The sequence below is a fragment of the Chlorocebus sabaeus genome, chromosome 19 (genome assembly GCF_047675955.1).
Source record: "Chlorocebus sabaeus isolate Y175 chromosome 19, mChlSab1.0.hap1, whole genome shotgun sequence".
NCBI classification, from domain to species: Eukaryota; Metazoa; Chordata; class Mammalia; order Primates; family Cercopithecidae; genus Chlorocebus; species Chlorocebus sabaeus.
Window position 1 is genome coordinate 33,167,275 of NC_132922.1, and position 20,580 is coordinate 33,187,854.

A 20,580-nucleotide genomic window follows, 5' to 3' on the forward strand; every position below is an offset into this window, starting at 1 on the left:
GCCACTGCACTCCAGCCTGGGCAACAAGAGTGAAACTCCTTCTCAAAAAAAAAAAAAGGCCCAGGCACGGTGGCTCACACCTGTAATCCCAACACTTTGGGAGGCCGAAGCGGGCTGATCACGAGGTCAGGAGATCAAGACCAGACCATCCTGACTAACACGGTGAAACCCCGTCTCTACTAAAAATACAAAAAATTAGCTGGGCGTGGTGGTGGGCGCCTGTAATCCCAGCTACTCGGGAGGCTGAGGCAGGAGAATGGCATGAACCTGGGAGGCAGAGCCCGCAGTGAGCCAAGATCGCGCCATTGCACTCCAGCTTGGGCGACAGAGCGAGACTCCGTCTTTTTTTTTTTTTTTTTTTTTTTCCTGAGACGGAGTCTCGCTCTGTCTCCCAGGCTGGAGTGCAGTGGCCGGATCTCAGCTCACTGCAAGCTCCGCCTCCCGGGTTCACGCCATTCTCCTGCCTCAGCCTCCCGAGTAGCTGGGACTACAGGCGCCCACCACTTCGCCCGGCTAATTTTTTGTATTTTTTAGTGGAGACGGGGTTTCACCGTGTTAGCCAGGATGGTCTCGATCTCCTGACCTCGTGATCCGCCCGTCTCGGCCTCCCAAAGTGCTGGGATTACAGGCTTGAGTCTCAAAAAAAAAAAAAAAAAAAAAAAATTAGCTGGGTGCGGTGGCTCACGCCTATAGTCCCAGCTACTTGGGGCGCTAAAGTGGGAGGATCACTTGAGCCCAGGAGGTCAGGAGTTCAAGATCAGCTTGACCAACATGGGGAAACCCTGATTCTACTAAAAATACAAAAATTAGCCAGGCGTGATGGTGCATGCTTGTAATCCCAGCTACTCAGGAGAATCGCTTGAACCTAGGAGATAGAGGTTGCAGTGAGCCCTGATCATGACACTGCACTCCAACCTGGGCAACAAAGTGAGACTCTGTCTCCCCAAAAAATAACCAAATTAATTAAATAAAAATAAAATAAAACTTGAACCCAGAAAAAGCAGTCATAACTTGTTGTAGAGACTTAACCATTCCCTAACTGCAGGAAGAGCAAGCAGAGTAACTGTTGTTCCAGAGTACAAATGGGATGCAAGGCATAAACTACCAGGAAAGCAGGCAACTTGCACCCACTCCCAAGATTTAGCCATCATCTGTATAAAATACTTATTAAATTAATCTAAGGTTTACTCCTATAAGGCTGCAACTTTTACTATAGAGTTAAGTATGTATTTCATTATAAAGTGCTTGCCTCCAAGAAAGATGTAAATGGCTGCAAAGTGCACAAATACTTTGTTGTTTGAGCAAGCTGGACAGCATCTATTTTAATGGTCTAGCTTAGATAATATGGGGTTCAATAAGTGAATGTATTTAAACCTTTTGTTACTCTCTTCTTTCTACCTTTTACCCATTTTACTATGCAGGAGTGCTGTTACCAGAATATATATCAAGAGAATTGGAAATTTAATCGCTTCAAAATGTTGATAAAGAAATATAATGGCTGTGCGTGGTGCTTCACACCTGTAATCCCAGCACTTTGGGAGGCCGAGGCGGGTGGATCACAAGGTCAGGAGATTGAGACCAGCCTGACCAACATGAAACCCCATCTCTACTAAAAATACAAAAATTAGCCAGGCATGGTGGCGAGTGCCTATAATCCCAGCTACTCAGGAGGCTGAGGCAGGAGAATCGCTTAAACTCAGGAGGCAGAGGTTGCAGTGAACTGAGATCGCACCACTGCACTCCAGCCTGGGCGACAGAGCGAGACTCCAAAAAAAAAAGAAAAAAAAGGCCGGGCGCGGTGGCTCAAGCCTGTAATCCCAGCACTTTGGGAGGCCGAGACGGGCGGATCACGAGGTCAGGAGATCAAGACCATCCTGGCTAACACGGTGAAACCCCCTCTCTACTAAAAAATTTAAAAAACTAGCCGGGCGAGGTGGCAGGTGCCTGTAGTCCCACCTACTCGGGAGGCTGAGGCAGGAGAATGGCATAAATTCGGGAGGCGGAGTTTGCAGTGAGCTGAGATCCGGCCACTGCACTCCAGCCTGGGAGACAGAGCGAGACTCCATCTCAAAAAAAAAAAAAAGGAAGAAATATAAAAGACAAGACTAGCATTAGCTTTCAGGATTACTTGTACATGCTTTTTTTTTTTTTTTTCCCCAAACGGTCTCACTTTGTCACCCAGGCTGGAATGCAGTGGCATGATCTTGGCTCACTACAACCTCTGCTTCCTGGGTTCAAGAGATTCTCATGCCTTAGACTCCCAGGTAGCTGGGATTACAGGTGTGTGCCAACCCGCCTGGCTAACTTTTTTTTTGTATTTTTAGTAGAGGCAGGGTTTCGCCATGTTGGCTGGGGTCGTTTCAAACCCCTGACCTCAAGTGATCCACCCGTCTCAGCCTCCTAAAATGCTGGGACTACAGGCGTGAGCCATGGCACCCAGTCTCAGGATTATTTGTACATTTCTATTCACATTTTTTCTCTACCAATGAGGAACTTGAGTTATAAACATAATTTATAATTTTGATCATTAAAAATTATTGGGCAGGCCAGGCGCAGTGGCTCACACCTATAATCCCAGCACTTTGGGAGGCCGAGGTAGGCGGATCACGAGGTCAGGAGATCGAGAACATCCGGGCTAACAAACCCCGTCTCTACTAAAAATATCAAAAGATCAGCCGGATGTGGTGGTGGGCGCCTGTGGTGGTGGGCAACTGTGGTCCCAGCTACTCGGGAGGCTGAGGCAGTAGAATGGTGTAAACCCAGAAGATGGAGCTTGTAATGAGCCAAGATGGCGTCACTGCACTCCAGCCTGTGCAACAGAACAAGGCTCCACCTCAGAAAAAAAAAAAGAAAAAGAAAAAGAAAAAATTATTGGGCAATATACATCCACACAAAAACTTGCACAAGAATATTCACAGCAGCATTATACGTAATAGTAAACAAGTAGAAACAACCTAAATTTCCATTAACTCATGAATGAATAAACAAAATGTGGCACATCCACACAGTGGAATATTATTTGACTGTAAAAAGTAATGAAGTACTGATACATGCTACAACATGGATGACCTTTGAAAACATTATGCTAGGCCGGGCACAGTGGCTCAAGCCTGTAATCCTAGCACTTTGGCAGGCCGAGATGGGCGGATCACGAGGTCAGGAGATCGAGACCATCCTGGTTAACACGGTGAAACCCCGTCTCTACTAAAAAATACAAAAAACTAGCCAGGCAAGGTGGCAGGCGCCTGTAGTCCCAGTTACTCGGGAGGCTGAGGCAGGAGAATGGTGTAAACCTGAGAGGCGGAGCTTGCAGTGAGCTGAGATCCGGGCACTGCACCCCAGCCTGGGTGACAGAGCGAGACTCCGTCTCAAAAAAAAAGAAAACATTATGCTAAATCAGCCAGGTGCAGCAGCTCACGCCTGTAATCCCAGTACTCTGGGAGGCTGAGGCAGGTGGATCACTTGCGGTCAGGAGTTGGAGACCAGACTGGCCAATATGGTGAAACCCCATCTCTGCTAAAACCAAAAATAAGCTGTGCATGGTGGTGGGTACCTGTAATCCCAGCTACTCAAGGGGCTGAGGCTGGAGAATTGCTTGAACCTTAAAGTTGGAGGTTGCAGTGAGCCCAGATCATGCCACTGCATGCCAGCCTGTGCAACAGAGCAAGGTGATGTCTAAAATAACAGCAACAAGAACAACAACAAAAATACATTATGCTAAGTAAAAATGCCAATCACAAAAGACCACACAGTGGCTGGGCACAGTGGATCACGCCTGTAATCCCAGCATTTTGGGAGGCCAAGACGGGCAGATTACCTGAGGTCAGGAGTTCAAGACTAGCCTGAGCAACATGGAGAAACCCCGTCTCTACTAAAAACACAAAAAATTAGCTGGGCATGGTAGCGCATGCCTGTAATCCCAGCTACCTGGGAGGCTGAGACAGGAGAATCGTTTGAACCTGGGAGATGGAGGTTGTGGTGAGCCAAGATGGTGCCATTGCACTCCAGCCTGGGTAACGAGAGTGAACCGTGTCTCAAAACACCACCACCACCGCCGCCACACAGTGGACTGTTCTATTTATGTATATCTCCTGAATAGGCAAATCAATAAAAACAGAATGGAGATCAGTGGGTGCCTGGTGTGGGGTGGGGTTGAGACCTGGGCTAGTGGGAATGGGAAGTGGCTGCTGATGCGTATTGTGTTTCTTTTTGGAGGACTGAAAGTGCTCTAAATTCAGATTGTGGTGATAAATTCTGGGAATACACTAAAAACACTGCACTAGACTTTTTATTTTTAATACATAGAGACATGGTCTCCCTATGTTGCCCAGTCTGGTTTTGAACTCAGGGGCTCAAGCAATCCTCCTGAGGCCTTGGCCTCCCAAACAGCTGGGATTACAGGCATGAGTCCCTGTGCTCAGCCTGAACTGTACCTTTTCAAATGGGTGAATTTTATGGTATGTAAAATATATCTCAATAAAGCTGTAAAAAAATATGTATCTCATTGGGCAAGATGTTCAATGCAGCATGACCTACGTAGGGCAATACAGGAAATAATGCAAATGCTGTGTAGTCGTCGTCCAGTGAAAAAAAGGAATAATAATCCAAATGCTCCCCTCAATAATAAGGGAACAGGCCAGGCATGGTGGCTCACACCTCTAATCCCAGTGCTCACTACTGTACTCCAGCCTGGGCAACAAAGCAAGACCCTGTTCATAATAAGGGAATAACCACTGAGTAAAAACATTATTCAGCGAATGAAATTTCATGCACTTAGTAACTATTTTTAAAGTTTATGTTGTAATGTTAAGTGCAAAATAAAATGGCTATACAGCTGAATATACATTATAATTAGTTATCTATAGTATATATGTACCCAAAAATAAAAGAAGCGTATGCCTACTTTTTCCTTCTAATGTTGTTATTACTTATAAAGCTAATACCAAATACAAATCAAACCATAGTGAATGGGAAGAACCTTAATATGATCACTTATCCGATACTTAACATCAGAAACCGCCACATCTAACCTGTTTGGTATAGTTGGGGAACTTCCATAAACCTATCCCCCAGGAAAGAAAAAGGCTACCTTCTAGTTTCACCCTTATAAACTTCTACCAATGGATAATCGGTGTAAGCTGTTAACTGTTGAGAACACCCCACTGTAAAAATCAAATTAAACCAACAGTAAACTATACCAAACAGAATCTGCTTATTAACTAGAAAAATAAGAATAAACAGACCTTCAGAAATTTCTTTGTCCAGAGATTTTAGCTCTTCTTCAATTTCAGTTTTAACTTTTAATAAAATTTCTTGATCCAGAGATTGTGAAGCTATATCTAGTTGAACCCCTGAAAGCAACAAAAAAGGTTATTATTAAAAGAGGGAGAGAGAAATCATTAGAATATAATAGCACTTTTTTCTTTTTTTTGAGATGGAGTCTCACACTGTCACTGGGGCTGGAGTGCAGTGGCACGATCTCCGCTCGCTACAACCTCCACCTCCCAGGTTCAAGCCATTCTCCTGCCTCAGCCTCCTGAGTAACTGGGATTACAGGTGCCCGCCACCATGCCCACCTAATTTTTTTGTATTTTTAGTAGAGACGGGGTTTCACTATGTTGGCCAGGCTGGTCTCGAACTCCTGACCTTGTGATCCGCCCGCCTCGGCCTCCCAAAGTGTTGGGATTACAGGCGTAAGCCACAGCGCCTGGCCCTACAATACCACTTTAATTGTTAAGCCAAAAAATGCAAAATCACAATTCATTATTAAAATTAGGGAGGGTAGGAAATCCTTTTGCAATAATTAAAAAACAAAACAGAACAAAACAAAAACAACCTTTAGTAGAAATATTTGGGCCTATTTATTGAGAGTAGGTTTCCACCTTTCCAGAAGTTTCTGCCAGAAACAGGGAAATGGAGCTGAATCTTCAGAAATACATTAACTCAAGAGGAGGTTGGGAAAGATGTATCAATAACTGAGGCCAGTCCTCTCTTTCTGTAGACAATGTATCCTTTTTAAAAAGTATGAAGATGGAATATGATAAAAACAAAAACAATTGGTGTTATTAATATTTTAGTGGTGGTGGGAGATGTCCATTCCCCCCACTTCAAATTACATAGATCCCTAACTGTATCTCACTTTTGGACACGTTTTTAAATGATACACTTCTAGCATTTTATCCATGCTTTGTAATTTTCTTTCTTTTCTTCCCCCAACCCTGCCCACAACAGTCAGTTGACCGCTGCTTCAGTCCACAAAGCACACAACCGAGGCTAAAATCCCACCACTGTGGGCGTAACGATTTCTTTGTGCCAATCACATTAGATTTATGAGAGTTATGCTCCTCACCAGTCTCTCATGCTTATTACTAGTTAATTCTATTTTGCTACTAACTTTTCTAAATGCAGCAAGAGAGTTACTTATCTTTGCAAGTACTAAGGTACAAAAAAAGGTACTGAAGCCTGAAAGCAGCACCTCTGTCATCTGACAGTCCAATTTCACGCAAGTTAGTTTTAATGATAACAATACATAATAATAGCTAATATCAAGTGCTGGGGGCAGCATACTAAGCACTTTGTATGTACATGTATGTATGTAGGCATGTGTATACACACGTACACTCATTAAATGCTCATAACAACCCTTTGAGATAGGTGTTAATACTATCCTCAATTTGCAGGTGAAAAACCTAAGTTACAGGGAAGAGATCTGACCATGGGTACACCGACAGCAGAGCTCAGAGACAAACCCAGGCAGTCATCTTTCAGGGTCTGGGCCCTAACCACTGCACAGTGTCACCTCTTGCCATTCTTGCAAACATGGGCTGTATTAAATCAAACACCCCGAAGTCCAGGCCTGCCTCTATGACAGTGATCACAGCACAGCAGTTCTTGTTCTTGGGCTTTTTGAGATTTCAGGCTCTTAGAGAATGTGAATAAAATAATGGCCCCTCCTCCCAGAATGTTTGGCAAGCAATTTTAGGGCATTCATGGACCCTCTCAGGACCTTTATAAGCCTTGGTTTAAACACTTTACTAATTACCATCTAATATTCCTTTTTTTTTTTCTTTTTTGAGACAGAGTCTCACTCTGTCCCCCAGGCTGGGGTGCAGTGGCACAATCTCAGCTCGCTGCAAGCTCCACCTCGTGAGTTCATGCCATTCTCCTGCCTCAGGAGAGTAGCTGGGACTACAGGTGTCCACCACCACGCCCACCTAATATTTTGTATTTTTAGTAGAGACGGAGTTTCAACGCGTTAGCCAGGATGGTCTCAAATCTCCTGACGTCGTGATCCACCTGCCTTGGCCTCCCAAAGTGCTGGGATTACAGGCGTGAGCCACTGTGCCTGGCCCATCTAATTCTCCTTCTTTCCCCTCCCTGAATCCACATACTCACACCCACTGCATAATCTAGTCCTCTTTCATTTGGTTCATGTACTACAGTTTTCTACTATTGGGTAATCTGACTTAATGAGCAGTGGGTAATGATCACCAACCACTAAAAGGCTCCAAGAGACAGATCAAGATGAGTAATCTCGGGGTATGGAGGTGAGACAGAGTAGGAAATGGGACTGGGCCCCACCCCACTCATGTGTTTTTCCATCCGTTCTCAGTGACCACACCTTACAGCACCACCCCAACTGGCGCCATACCTGCTGACCAGACCTTGCAGGTATGGTATGAAGAAACCATAGGCAGCACCTCGCCATCAATCTTACTCAAGGGAGTTAGCTCTACCACTCACATGAGCTCAAGGACAATGACCAATCCTAGTCTCCAGCCTCATTATAATACTAAAACCACCACCCAGGAAGGGGCTTCTCTGCCACTTTCCGATCATGTGTTAGCATAATTCCTTACTGTGTCTGCACTCCACCCCACACACGTAGTGATGCTAACCTGCCTCGTGAATCATGCATGTCACCCTCCGTAAGACACTGCAATGCACTCCCCTCAGAGAGCCAGCTGGAGAACCCTTCCTCCTGTGCTGTCTCCCTTATGTCCGACCTTTCTAGGCATAAGTCTTTTTTTTTTTTTTTTTTTTTGAGACAGAGTTATGCTCTTGTTGCCCAGGTTGGAGTGCAACGGTACAATCTCAGCTCACTGCAACCTCCGCCCCCCGGGTTCAAGTGATTCTCCTGCCTCACCCTCCCGAGTAGCTGGGATTAGAGGCACCTGCCACCATGCCCAGCTCGTTTTTTGTATTTTTAGTAGAGATGGGGTTTCATCATGTTGGCTACTAGTCTCGAACTCCTGACCTCGTGATCCGCCCACCTCAGCCTCCCACAGTGCTGGGATTACAGGCGTGAGCCACCGTGCCCAACCCATAAGTCTTAAGCCTTGTCTGGGAAACTTGCTTGGCCTTGTGTCAATTTCTATTACACAGGAGCCTAAGAACGAACAAAGAAAGGATTTGTATCCAGAGACTAGAACATAAAAGAAACCAAAACGTTTCTCCTAGATTAAAAGTGAGCAAATCTGGGGGTAAAACAGCATAGTTCCTTTTATAGCTTTAAAAGTTTATATAAAAAGCTCAAGTTCTCCCTACGTTGCAAAAATATTCTTTCTTGAATAATTTTTTTTCTTCTACTTTCAGATGATTTCAGTACTACAAAGCAAAAATTTCCATTTAAACAAAAACTTTCTGATAAAAAGAGCCAAACTGGCCAGGTGCAGTGGCTCACACCTGTAAACCCAGCACTTCAGGAGGCCAAGGCGGGTGGATCACCTGAGGTCAGGAATTCAAGACTAGCCTGTTTTTTAGTCTCTACTAAAAAAACAAAAATTCACTGGGTGTGGTGGCAGGCGCCTGTAATCACAGCTACTCCAGAGGCTGAGGCGGGAGAATCACTTGAACCCTGGAGGCAGAAGTTGCAGTGAGCCCAGATCGTGCCACTGAACTCCAGCCTGGGTGACAAGAGCAAAACTCTGTCTCAAAAAAAAACAAAAGGAGCCAAACCAATTGACATATGCAGCAGAATCCACATTCCGAGGACATGGGCCAGATTCACAATCGTATCAATAATCCCAGCTTGGTTTTTAGCCAGAGGCATTCAGGGAAGTCAAGATAATTCAGAGTCATCCTAGGAATCTCACTCATTTCTGGAACTTAAATTCAGGTTTACCTGAACACCCAGAGGATGTTGAATTGTATACTTAGCGGACTAACCTTTTTGTTAGAGGAGATTGATTTTTCATTTCCCTGAAGACTTGAGATAAGTAACTTGTGGGGACAATGAAGTCCCTACCTCGGTGTGGGGGAAGGGCTCTGCAGTCAACTATACTCCTCCACCGTGCAAGAATTTCAGCAAAACAAACAAACAAAAGCAGCATGAACCGGGCCACCAAGTTGCAGGTCTACCTACTATTCATTTATATTGAGACTTTTTTATTTTCTAGCAAAAGAGTGTTGCTGCTAAAAAGACTTTTTTTTTTGAGACGGAGTCTTGGTTTGTCACCCAGGCTATAGGGCAGTGACACGATCTCGGCTCACTGCAACCTCTGCCTCCCAGGTTCAAGTGATTCTCCTGCCTCAGCCTCCCGAGTAGCTGGGACTACAGGCACCTGCCACCACACCCAGCTAATTTTTGTATTTTTAGTAGAGACAGGGTCTCACCATGTTGGCCAGGATGGTCTTGATCTCCTGACCTCGTGATCCGCCCACCCTGGCCTCCCAGAGTGCTGGGATTACAGGCGTGAGCCACCGCACCCAGCTGTGTGGGGTTTTTTTTTTGGTAGAGACAAAGTTTTGCCTTCTTGGCCAGGCTGGTCTCAAATTCCTGGGCTCAAGCAATCCTCACACCTTGGCCTCCCTCATGCTGGGATTATAGGCATGGGCCACCAGGCTCTGCCTATGTTTTCATTTTTTACAACCAAATTAAAGAATCCCAAATTCACAGATGGGCTTTGAATTAATTAATTCTATTAAAGTCAAGAAACTTGATTATTCTATCATTCACGGGTATTTAAAATACTTTTAAAAAACAAACAAAAGGTTAAACATTTTTACATATCACAGATTCTGATTCATTTTCTACTTTTAAAGCTGACAAAAATAACTTTCCTTTAAGTGACATAAAACACTTTCCTTATGAGCTGAGACTGAACAAAATAAAACTCAAATCCTTATTTTTTTTTACTTTTTGAGAATGGGGTCTCACTCTATTGCCCAGGTAGGTCTCGATCTCCTGGGCTCAAGTCATCCTCCTGCCTCTGCCTCCCTAAGTGCTGGATCCTTAAAAGTTGAAATGTTAACACAAAGGATCTCCTCAATGTCACCAATAACATTTAGTTTGCTTAATGACATTTCACCTATTTCTGCCTAACTAAACATCTTTGATAAACTACATTCATAAAAACTTGAAAATGTTACATAAAACAATCTATTATGCAAAATTTGAGGCCAATTTATCCTAGAAAGCTCCTATGCCCATTTATCTTAATCTTTATAAATTCTCATAAAGCATCAAAGTCTGCCTTTACAGATAAGCTTCTACTAAACCTCCATTACTATTTACAATTATAACAGGTTTTCTCTTCAGAAGTAATTGTAGTGTTAGATGGCTCTGCAACAGCACTGATTAATATAACTGCACAAGGTACAGTGATCTCCAGAATATATCATGACATTATTAAAGCAAATCAAACACAAGCTGGGAAATTAATTTACGGCCAATGTTATTTCTTGCAATCAAATTGTCTCTTTCCCTTCCAGCTTCCTGGAAAGCAGCCATAAAGTGGATGATAAGCTTTGGAGTCAGGCCTTCCAACTCATCACTTAGGCAAGGAAAATAATCTTGACCCTCTCCTCTTTATGATTATTTTTTTAAATTGAGACAGAGTCTCGCTCTGTAGCCCAGGCTGGAGTGCAGTGTTGCAATCTCAGCTCACTGTAACCTCTGCCTCCTGGGTTCAAGCAATTCTCCCACTTCAGCCTCCTGAGTAGCTGGGATTACAGGCGTGTGCCACCACGCCCACTTAATTTTTTTATTTTTAGTAGAGACAGAGTTCCGCCATGTTGGCCAGGCTGGTCTCGAACACCTGACCTCAAGTGATCTGCCTGCCTCGACCTCCCGAAGTGCTGGGATTATAGGCGTGAGCCACTGCGCCCACCTGAACCTCTCCTCTTATATAAAATGGGAAAATAATACCCACCACAAAGGGTTGTTGTGAAGAGTAATGAGATAAACACCGAATAGACAGGCGCTCCCACTCACCAATTCTTTTCATGCTCTAAAATTGTATTATTAATTATCTTTCCTGACCCCTTATCTCTGTGAACAGAAATCAGCTCACCATAGATTTCTAATCAATGATGCTTACACAGAACCTGCTTTCTACACTGTGAAAGGTAGGAACAGCACGACAACCTCTGTCAGCTTAGATAATGTCATGTATTATAAAACAGGGCTGTTTTAACACAAACTAGGAGAAATCTTGACCGGCAGTTATTCTTGCTCTTCAACTGCTGCTAGAGAGAATGGCTTAACTTGTGTTGCTTAAATCTGTTGGACACTGCACAACAAAATGATTGGGGAAGTTTTACTAAAAAGCTGTATTCCTGAATACCAGATGTTCTGTGACCTGTTTCCAGGGGTGGTTTGTCTCTAATGGACTTGCCTTCAATTTTTTTCCAGGCTAAGGTAATCTGTCATACTCAACAAAGTAGGAATTTTGATCAATCACTGTCATGAGCTACCGTGAATGAGTGTGCTTTTAAGAGAAATCAACCCTTCTTGTAGCTACTGACACTCCTTCAAACATACTTCAATGACAGAAACAGAAATAACAAACAGGCTGGAAAAAGTCAGCCCTCTATTCTACAAAAACATTTCTAACTTAACATTTATTATTCTACTCTGAAACTCAGAACATCTAAACATTTCTCTCTCTCTCTCTCTCTCTCTCTCTCTCTCTCTCTCTCTCTCTCGTGCAATGGCCGATCTCAGCTCACTGCAAGCTCCGCCTCCCGGGTTTACGCCATTCTCCTGCCTCAGCCTCCCAAGTAGCTGGGACTACAGGCGCCCGCCACCTCGCCCGGCTAGTTTTTTGTATTTTTTAGTAGAGACGGGGTTTCACCGTGTTAGCCAGGATGGTCTCGATCTCCTGACCTCGTGATCCGCCCGTCTCGGCCTCCCAAAGTGCTGGGATTACAGGCTTGAGCCACCGCACCCGGCCTGGATCCATTTTTCTACAAGGTTTCCTGACATGGTAAGAAGTCTCCATTCCTCTGCATTGTAGTTTACCCTCATATTAAGCTGGACCATCAGAAAAGTATGTATGGGCCAGGCTCAGTGGCTCATGCCTGTAATCCCAGCACTCTGGGAGGCTGAGAAGGGCGGATTACCTAAGGTCGGGAGTTCGAGACCAGCTTGACCAACATGGAGAAACCCTGTCTCCACTAAAAACACAAAATTAGGCCAGGTGCGGTGGCTCAAGCCTGAAATCCTAGCACTTTGGGAGGCCGAGAAAAGCGGATCACAAGGTCAGGAGATCGAGACCATCCTGGCTAACACGGTGAAATCCCGTCTCTACTAAAAAAAATACAAAAAACTAGCCAGGCGTTATGGTGGGCGCCTGTAGTCCCAGCTACTCGGGAGGCTGAGGCAGGAGAATGGCGTAAACGCAAGAGGCGGAGCTTGCAGTGAGCTGAGATCGGGCCACTGCACTCCAGCCTGGGCGACAGAGCAAGACTCCGTCTCAAAAAACAAATAAACAAACAAAAAAAAAACACAAAATTAGCAGGACATGGTGGCACATGCCTGTAATCCCAGCTACTTGGGAGGCTGAGGCAGGAGAATGGTTTGAACCCAGAAAGTGGAGGTTGCAGTGAGCCGAGATTGTGCCATTACACTCTGGCCTGGGTAACAAGAGCAAAACTCCTTCTCACAAAAAAAAGAAGAGCCAGGCGTGGTGGCTCATGCCTGTAATCCCAGCACTTTTGGAGGCCGAGGTGGGAGGATCACATGGTTAGCAGATCACAAGGTCAGGAAATTCAGGCCATCCTGGCCAACATGGTGAAATCTTGTCCCTACATTAAAAATGCAAAAATTAGCTGGTCGTGGCAGCGCATGTCTGTAATCCTAGCTACTCGGGAGGCTGAGGCAGGAAAAGCGCTTGAACGTGGGAGGCCGAGGATGCTGTGAACTGAGACACGCCACTGCACTTCAGCCTGGGTGACAGAGCGAAACTGTCTCAAAAACAAAAACAAAAAATGAACAACAAAAAATTATGTACGTATAATCTAGGTCCATAGAGAATGTTAACTATTTAACTGAATTGTACTTCGGTGTCAATTCCTTATTTTTATCCAGAATCACAGTAAGAGACAATGTTTTGAAATCTAATATCACGTTTCATATTGACTTTTTCTAGGCGCAATCTCGACTCACTGCAAGCTCTGCCTCCCGGGTTCACGCCATTCTCCTGCCTCAGCCTCCCAAGTACCTGGGACTACAGGCACCCACCACCACGCCCAGCTAGTTTTTTGTATTTTTTAGTAGAGACGGAGTTTCATCGTGTTAGCCAGGATGGTCTCGATCTCCTGACCTCATGATCCACCCACCTCGGCCTTCTAAAGTGCTGGGATTACAGCCATGAGACACCACGTACAGCTGATATTGACAACATTTTCTACTGCATTTCTGTGTCCTATGTTATAAAGCTCTAAGTGGGAAAAAAGAAATCTTTTAAAGAACTGTTTTCCAACCAAAAGAAACTAGTATCGCTTCTAAATTATAAGGGGGAAAAGACTCCTAGAACTAAGTATGCCCTCTGTTTTATAGTGTGTGTGTGTGTGTGTGTGTATATATGTATGTACACATATATATGTATCTGTATATATGTGTATCTGTATATATGTGTGTGTATATATGTATGTATATATGTATTTGGCTTTGCCATGAACCAAATTCACAGCTCAGCTCTAGTATAATTGTAGAGGATCTCACAGACTACTTAGTTATCTATGATCGTTATTCCTACTATAGACATACAATTTTCCTACTCCTGATTTATTTACTATTTAGATTTTTCCATTATGCATCATTATAAGCCACATTAAATTATATGTGATAAGGAATTTTCTTTAAAAGTATTACAATTTTCATCCAGTATGAACTCATTGCCAATTTATCACTATCTAACAAAACAAGCCAGATGTGGTACCATGTTACAGTCCCAGCTACTTGGGAGGCCTAGGCAGGAAGACCCCTTGAGCTCAGGAGTTTGAGGCCATAGTGTGCTATAATCATGCCTGTGAGTAGCCGCTGTACTCCAGCCTGGGCAACATAGCAGGAAGCCATTACTTCTTTTTTGAGATGAAGTCTCACACCGTTGCCCAGGCTGGAGTGCAGTGGTACAATCTCAGCTCACTGCAACCTCCGCTTTCCAGGTTCAAGCAATTCTCCCACCTCAGCCTCCCTAGTAGCTGGGATTACAGGCGCCTGGCACCATGCCTGGCTAATTTTCTATATTTTTACTAGAGACAGGGTTTCACTATGTTGGCCAGGCTGGCCTTGAACTCCTGACCTCGTGATTCGCCCGCCTCGGTCTCCCAAAATGCGTAAGCCACTGTCCCCGGCCAGCAAGAACCTATTGCTAAAAAACAAAATAAAACAAACAAAAACCTCAAACATATTATTCTACATTTTTGCTGAACATAAACTGTCCTTCTGTTTCCTGATAATTCAAATTCTGTCTACCCTTGAAAAACCAGTTTAACTCTCTAATTCAAAATGTCTTCAATGACTACTATGTTCACAGGTCTATCACTGACCTGAAACATTTATACATTTAGTTTGTGCCACAAAGCTGAACATTTAAACATACATTATCCTATGCTGTTTGATGATTTTATACTTTATCATCATTATTCTAATCAGATTACAAACACTTTGGGATATACTTCCTTTGTCCTAGACTTGTGTGAAACATGGACTAAAAAAATACTCAAATACTTGATAGCTACCACTATCTACTATGATAAAGAGTTACAATGTATAGATGTATATGTACAGACAACAAGCTCATTATATTCTCTATGTATACATGGTAACCTTGCTAGGGAGAAGAGACACTTAAAAAAACACACAATAAAATAAGAATTATAAATAAATTCAGAGGAATAAAAAAATACAAAGTTCCCATTCCAGCAGGTGTAGCTTAAAAATACAAATAAATAAAAAATACAAAGTTATCAGTATATTTTGAGGCTAGCTCAAATGACAAAAGGTAAAAGAAATAAGGCTGGGCGTGGTAGCTCACACCTGTAATCCCAGCACTTTGGGAGGCCGAGGCAGGAGGATCACGAGGTCAGGAGATCAAGACCATCCTGGCTAACACAGTGAAGCCCTGTCTCTACTAAAAACAGAAAAAATAAAAATAAAAAATAGCCAGGCGTGGTAGTGGTGCCTGTAGTTCTGGCTACTCGGGAGGCTGAGGCAGGAGAATGGCATGAACCCAGGAGGCGGAGCTTGCAGTGAGCCGAGATTGCACCACTGCACTCCAGCCTTGGCAACAGAGTGAGACTCTGTCTCAAAAAAGAAATAAAATGAGAAGTCATATTACATTGGGCAAATATGAGAACAGACCAACTGCACAGATAGGAAGATAAATAGAGCATTTATTTATGGCGATGAATCATTATGGAGAATACTGAGAACCAGGAATGGAAAGAATAAGACCTTCACTATTACTTGCATACTTATGAGAGTTTAATCAGTGACTGAATCACAGAACTTTAAATTTAGGTTTATAGTCTGTAAAGGCTGTCAAGTCTGTTCTCATTACATGAAGAATATGAGACTTCAGCAAATTTAATGACTCGCCCAAGTTCTAATAAATCACAGAGAAATAACATTAGAAACTACATATTCTGGTAAATAAAATTATTACTGACTCCCAGGACACATGACTATAATTTTTGATGCACAGTGACAAGGAATACATGAATGCTTTGTCTGCCATCTGTCCTCTGCCCCTTTTTGGAAAATCTACATACCCAAAACATACATACACCCACACATCCAATCACACCACCATCAATACCACTACAATCCCACAAAGCAAATGACAAAAATGTCATGGTTACCATACGCCTCACTCACCCCACCAGATTAAAGAAAAGCAGCTGATTAAAGGAGAGCTTATTCTCATGAGACTAATGTGATGCTGATTACACACGACAAGTTGTCATACTTCATAATAAACCATGTGGAAAACCTAAACCAGAAAATGTCTGCTGCTGTTAGGACACAAAGGCTATTTATTTAGCTGACCAGTGACACAGATAGATTCAGTGATTTGCATTTAATTAATCCTCTCCACCTAGGTTTTCTAAAGCACAGAGCTACACAGTAGGGCCAATGCTGCGTAAATCCTGGACTGTAAACCGAGAGACAAATATTTCAAAGATAAACAGACTTTAGCACACTAAATCCCACCCACTTCAGTTTCAAATGAAGCCAAGTGAGTCAGTAATCATTATATTCCAGCCCTGAAATTCATTCAGAGCTATCAAAGTGAATAGAAGATTAACAAGTTTAGCCAAGTTGAAAGGACTAGAGCTCCCAGAGCAAAATACTTTCTAAATCTATGGTTCCCCAAACTGGAGACACATTTAAATTACCTATAAAACACATTAAATTATAGATTTCAGGTCCTAGCATGCAGTATCTGGTCCTGTAGGTCTAGGGTAGAGCTCCATGATCTCTGTTTTAGCAAGTATTCAGGCAATTAGCCTTGCAAATAACACTCTAGACAGTGCAAATAATTACAATCAAATCAAAAAGGTCCATTGAACATATTGACAGAATGGTTCAATTGTTCATTAAATAGCAAAAATAAATACTTCAAAATATACCTTACTGGACCAGCAATTAAGAAACCAGATGTTGGCTGGACACAGTGGCTCATACCTGTAATCCCAGCACTTTGCGGGGCCAAGGCGAGCGGATCACCTGACGACGTCAGGAGTTTGACAGCAGCCTGGCCAACATGGTGAAATCACATCTCTACTAAAAATACAAAAATTGGCTGTGCGTGGTGGCACGCTCCTATAATCCTAGCTACTAAGGAGACTGAGGCATGAGAATTGCTTGAACCCAGAAAGCGGAGGCTGCAGTGAACAGAGATTGCGCCACTGCACTCCAGCCTGGGCAAGAGTGTGAGACTCTGTCTCAAAAAAAAAAAAAAACAAAAAAAGAAACGAAACCAGATGTTTGGCCCTCCCACTTTGGGAGGCTAAGGCACAAAGATCACCTGAGCTCAGAAGTTTTGAGACCAGCCTGAGGAACATGGTTGAACAAACGTCTCTACAAAAAAATAAATGAAGGAACAAGATTTTTTTTTTTTAAGACGTAGCCTCACTCTGTTGCCCGGAATGGAATGCATGGCGGGAACTCAGCTCACTCCAACCTCTGCCTCCCAGGTTCAAGCGATTCCCCTGCCTTGGCCTCCCGAGTAGCTGGGACTACAGGCGTGTGCCACCACTCCTGGCTAATTTTTTTGTATTTTTAATAGAGATGGGGTTTCACCATGTTAGCTGGGATGGTCTTGATCTCTTAACCTCATGATCTGCCTGCCTTGGCCTCCCAGAGTGCTGGGATTACGGGTGGGAGCCACCATGCCCAGCCCTTTTTTTGTTTTGTTTTGTTTTGTTTTGTTTTGTTTTGTTTGAGGCGGAGTCTTGCTCTGTCGCCCAGGCTGGAGTGCAGTGGCACTATCTCGGCTCACTGCAAGCTCCGCCTCCTGGGTTCACGCCATTCTCCTACCTCAGTCTCCCGAGTAGCTGGGACTACAGGCGCCTGCCACCACGCCCGGCTAATTTTTTTGTATTTTTAGTAGAGATGGGGTTTCACCGTGTTAGCCAGGATGGTCTCGATCTCCTGACCTCGTGATCCACCCACCTCGGCCTCCCAAAGTGCTGGGATTACAGGCTTGAGCCACCGCGCCCGGCCTGTTTTGTTTTAAATAACCAAATTCCAGACAGCCAATCATGATAGCAGTTTTCATGTTCTAGTGTTACCATACCCCCTAAGCATCCTGCAGATTGGGAGACAGACTGATGGAGGACAGATCTGAGGGAAAAGAATGCAGAATTCCATCATGCACCACCCAAGGTCTGGCTTCATAGTGGTTGAGATCAATCATCTCCTGTTCCTGACAGAAAAGCTAAGATAAGAATGAAACAGTACACATCTCTGGAAATATTATGGCTCAATTTCAAATTGAGTTATACAAATCTGCCTTGAAAAGCTGACTTGAGCCAGGCGCAGTGGCTCACGCCTGTAATCCCAACACTTTGGGAGGTCAGAAATTCGAGACCAGCCTGACCAACATGGAGAAACCCCATCTCTACTAAAAACATAAAATTAGCCAGGCGTGATGGCGCGTGCCTATAATCCCAGTTACTTGGGAGGCTGAGGCAGGAGAAACACTCGAACCTGGGAAGCAGAGGTTGCAGTGAGCCAAGATCGCGCCACTGCACTCCAACCTGGGCAACAAGAGCGAAACTCTGTCTTTAAAAAAAAAAAAAAGCTGATTTGAGATGGCAGGACACCCTAAATTGATTTACACATTCAATGTAACTCCCATCAAAATTCCAACTATGTTTTTTCCAGAAACAGACAAGCCAATCCTAAAATTAATATGGAATTGTGAGAGAGACAGAATAGTCAAAGAAATCTTGGAAAAGGAAGAACAAAGTTGAAGGGCTCACACCTCATAATTTCAAAGTTTACTACAAAGCTACAGCAATAAAGATAGTATGGTATAACAACAGGTATACAGACCAATGGAATTGAATTGAGAAGGGAAAAATAAATCCATACATCTACGGTCCACTGATTTTTGAGAAAGATACCAAGGTCAATCAAAGGGAGAAAGAATAACTTTTCAACGAATGGTGCTGAGACAACTAGAGATCCCCATGTGTATTCATCCATTTTCTTTAATTTATGAAAGAATACCTGCAACTGGATAGTTTATAAAGAAAAGGAATTTATTTCTCACAGTTCTGGAGGCTGAAAAGTCCAAGGTTGAGGGTCTGCCTTTGACCCCAGAGTCCGGAGGCAGCACAGAGTATTACATGGCCAGGGGGCTGAGCATGCTAATGTGTGAGCTCCCGGTCTCTCTTCCTCTTCTAATAAAGCCGCCGGTTCCACTCACATAACTCAGTAATCCATTAACCCACGAATGGATCAATCTATCTATAACCACTACTATGCTTTGTCTAACCCCTCCAAACCTCATGTTGAGAGCTGATCCCAAATGTTGGAGGTGGGGATTAATGGGAGATGTTTGGGTCACTGGAGTGGATCCCACATGGATGACCTGGTACCATCCTCAAGGTTCTCAGTGAGTTCTTGCTCATTTAGTTTCTGCCGGAACTAGTTGTTAAAAAGAGCATGGCACCTCCCTTCCTTTTCTCACTCGCCTCTTGTCATTTGATCTCTGCACACACGAGCTTCCCCTTTTCACCATGAGTGGAAGCAGTTTGAGGCACTCACCAGATGCAGACACTAGTGCCATGCTTCTTATACAGCCTGAAGAACCAAGAGTCAGGGCACCGTGGCTCACGCCTGTAATCCCAGCACTTTGGGAGGCCGAGGTGGGCGGATCACGAGGTTAGGAGATCCAGACCAGCCTGGCTAACACGGTGAAACCCCACCTCTACTAAAAATACTAAAACAATTAGCCAGGCGTGGTGGCGGGCGCCCGTAGTCCCAGCTACTCAGAAGGCTGAGGCAGGACAAAGGCGTGAACCCAGGAGGCGGAGCTTGCAGTGAGCCAAGATCACGCCACTGCCCTCCAGCCTGGGCGACAGAGCGAGACTCCATCTCACAAAAAAAATAAAAAAATAAAATAAAAAAAAGAGAAAGAAACAGGAGCCAAATAAACTTCTTTTCTTTATAAATTACCCAGCCTCAGGTATTCCTTTACAGCAATATAAATGAACTAAGACAAGGACAACGTGCTCAAGATGCAATCACCTCTAAAAGGCCCCATCTCCTAATACTGCCACATTGGGAGCTAAGTTACAACATGAATTTGAGGAGACACTGAAACCACAGTACTATGCAGAAGAATTTATCTGAATCCTTACTTCAAACCATATGTAAAAACTAACTCAAAACAGATCAGGCCAGGCGCAGTGGCTCACACCTGTAATCCCAGCACCTTGGGAGGTCGAGGCGGGCAGCATGAGGTCAGGAGTTCGAGACCAGCCTGGCCAACATGGTGAAACCCCGTCCCTACTAAAAATACAAAAATTAGCCAGGCATCGTGGTGCACACCTGTGGTGCATGCCTGTAATCCCAGCTACTCAGGAGGCTGAGGCAGGAGAATCGCTTGAACCCAGGAAGGTGGAGGTTGCAGTGAGCTGAGATAGTGCCACTGCACTCCAGCCTGGGCGTCAGAACAAGACTCCATCTCAGGAAAAAAAAACAAAAACAACAACAAAAAAACAGATCAAAGACCTAAATTTAAGAGCTAAAACTATAAAATTCTCAGAAGAAAACACAGGTGAAAATGTACATGATCTTGTATTAGGCAATGGTTTCTTAGATAAGACACTCAAAGT

General features: G+C 43.8%; 1 protein-coding gene across 14 annotated transcripts in view; it reads right to left on the reverse strand.

Moving 5' to 3' along the window:
* BCL2L13 (BCL2 like 13) overlaps positions 1–20,580 on the reverse strand; it is a 96,721-nt gene that overhangs the window by 42,214 nt on the left and 33,927 nt on the right. For all 14 annotated transcript variants that reach the window (XR_012089590.1, XR_012089589.1, XM_073007082.1 and 11 more), the window contains one exon: positions 5,244–5,351. Coding sequence is in view for 7 of the 14 variants with exons in the window: in XM_073007082.1 (XP_072863183.1) it covers positions 5,244–5,351 (108 nt within the window). In the remaining 7 variants the exon portion in view is untranslated. The remainder of the gene's footprint in view (positions 1–5,243; positions 5,352–20,580) is intronic.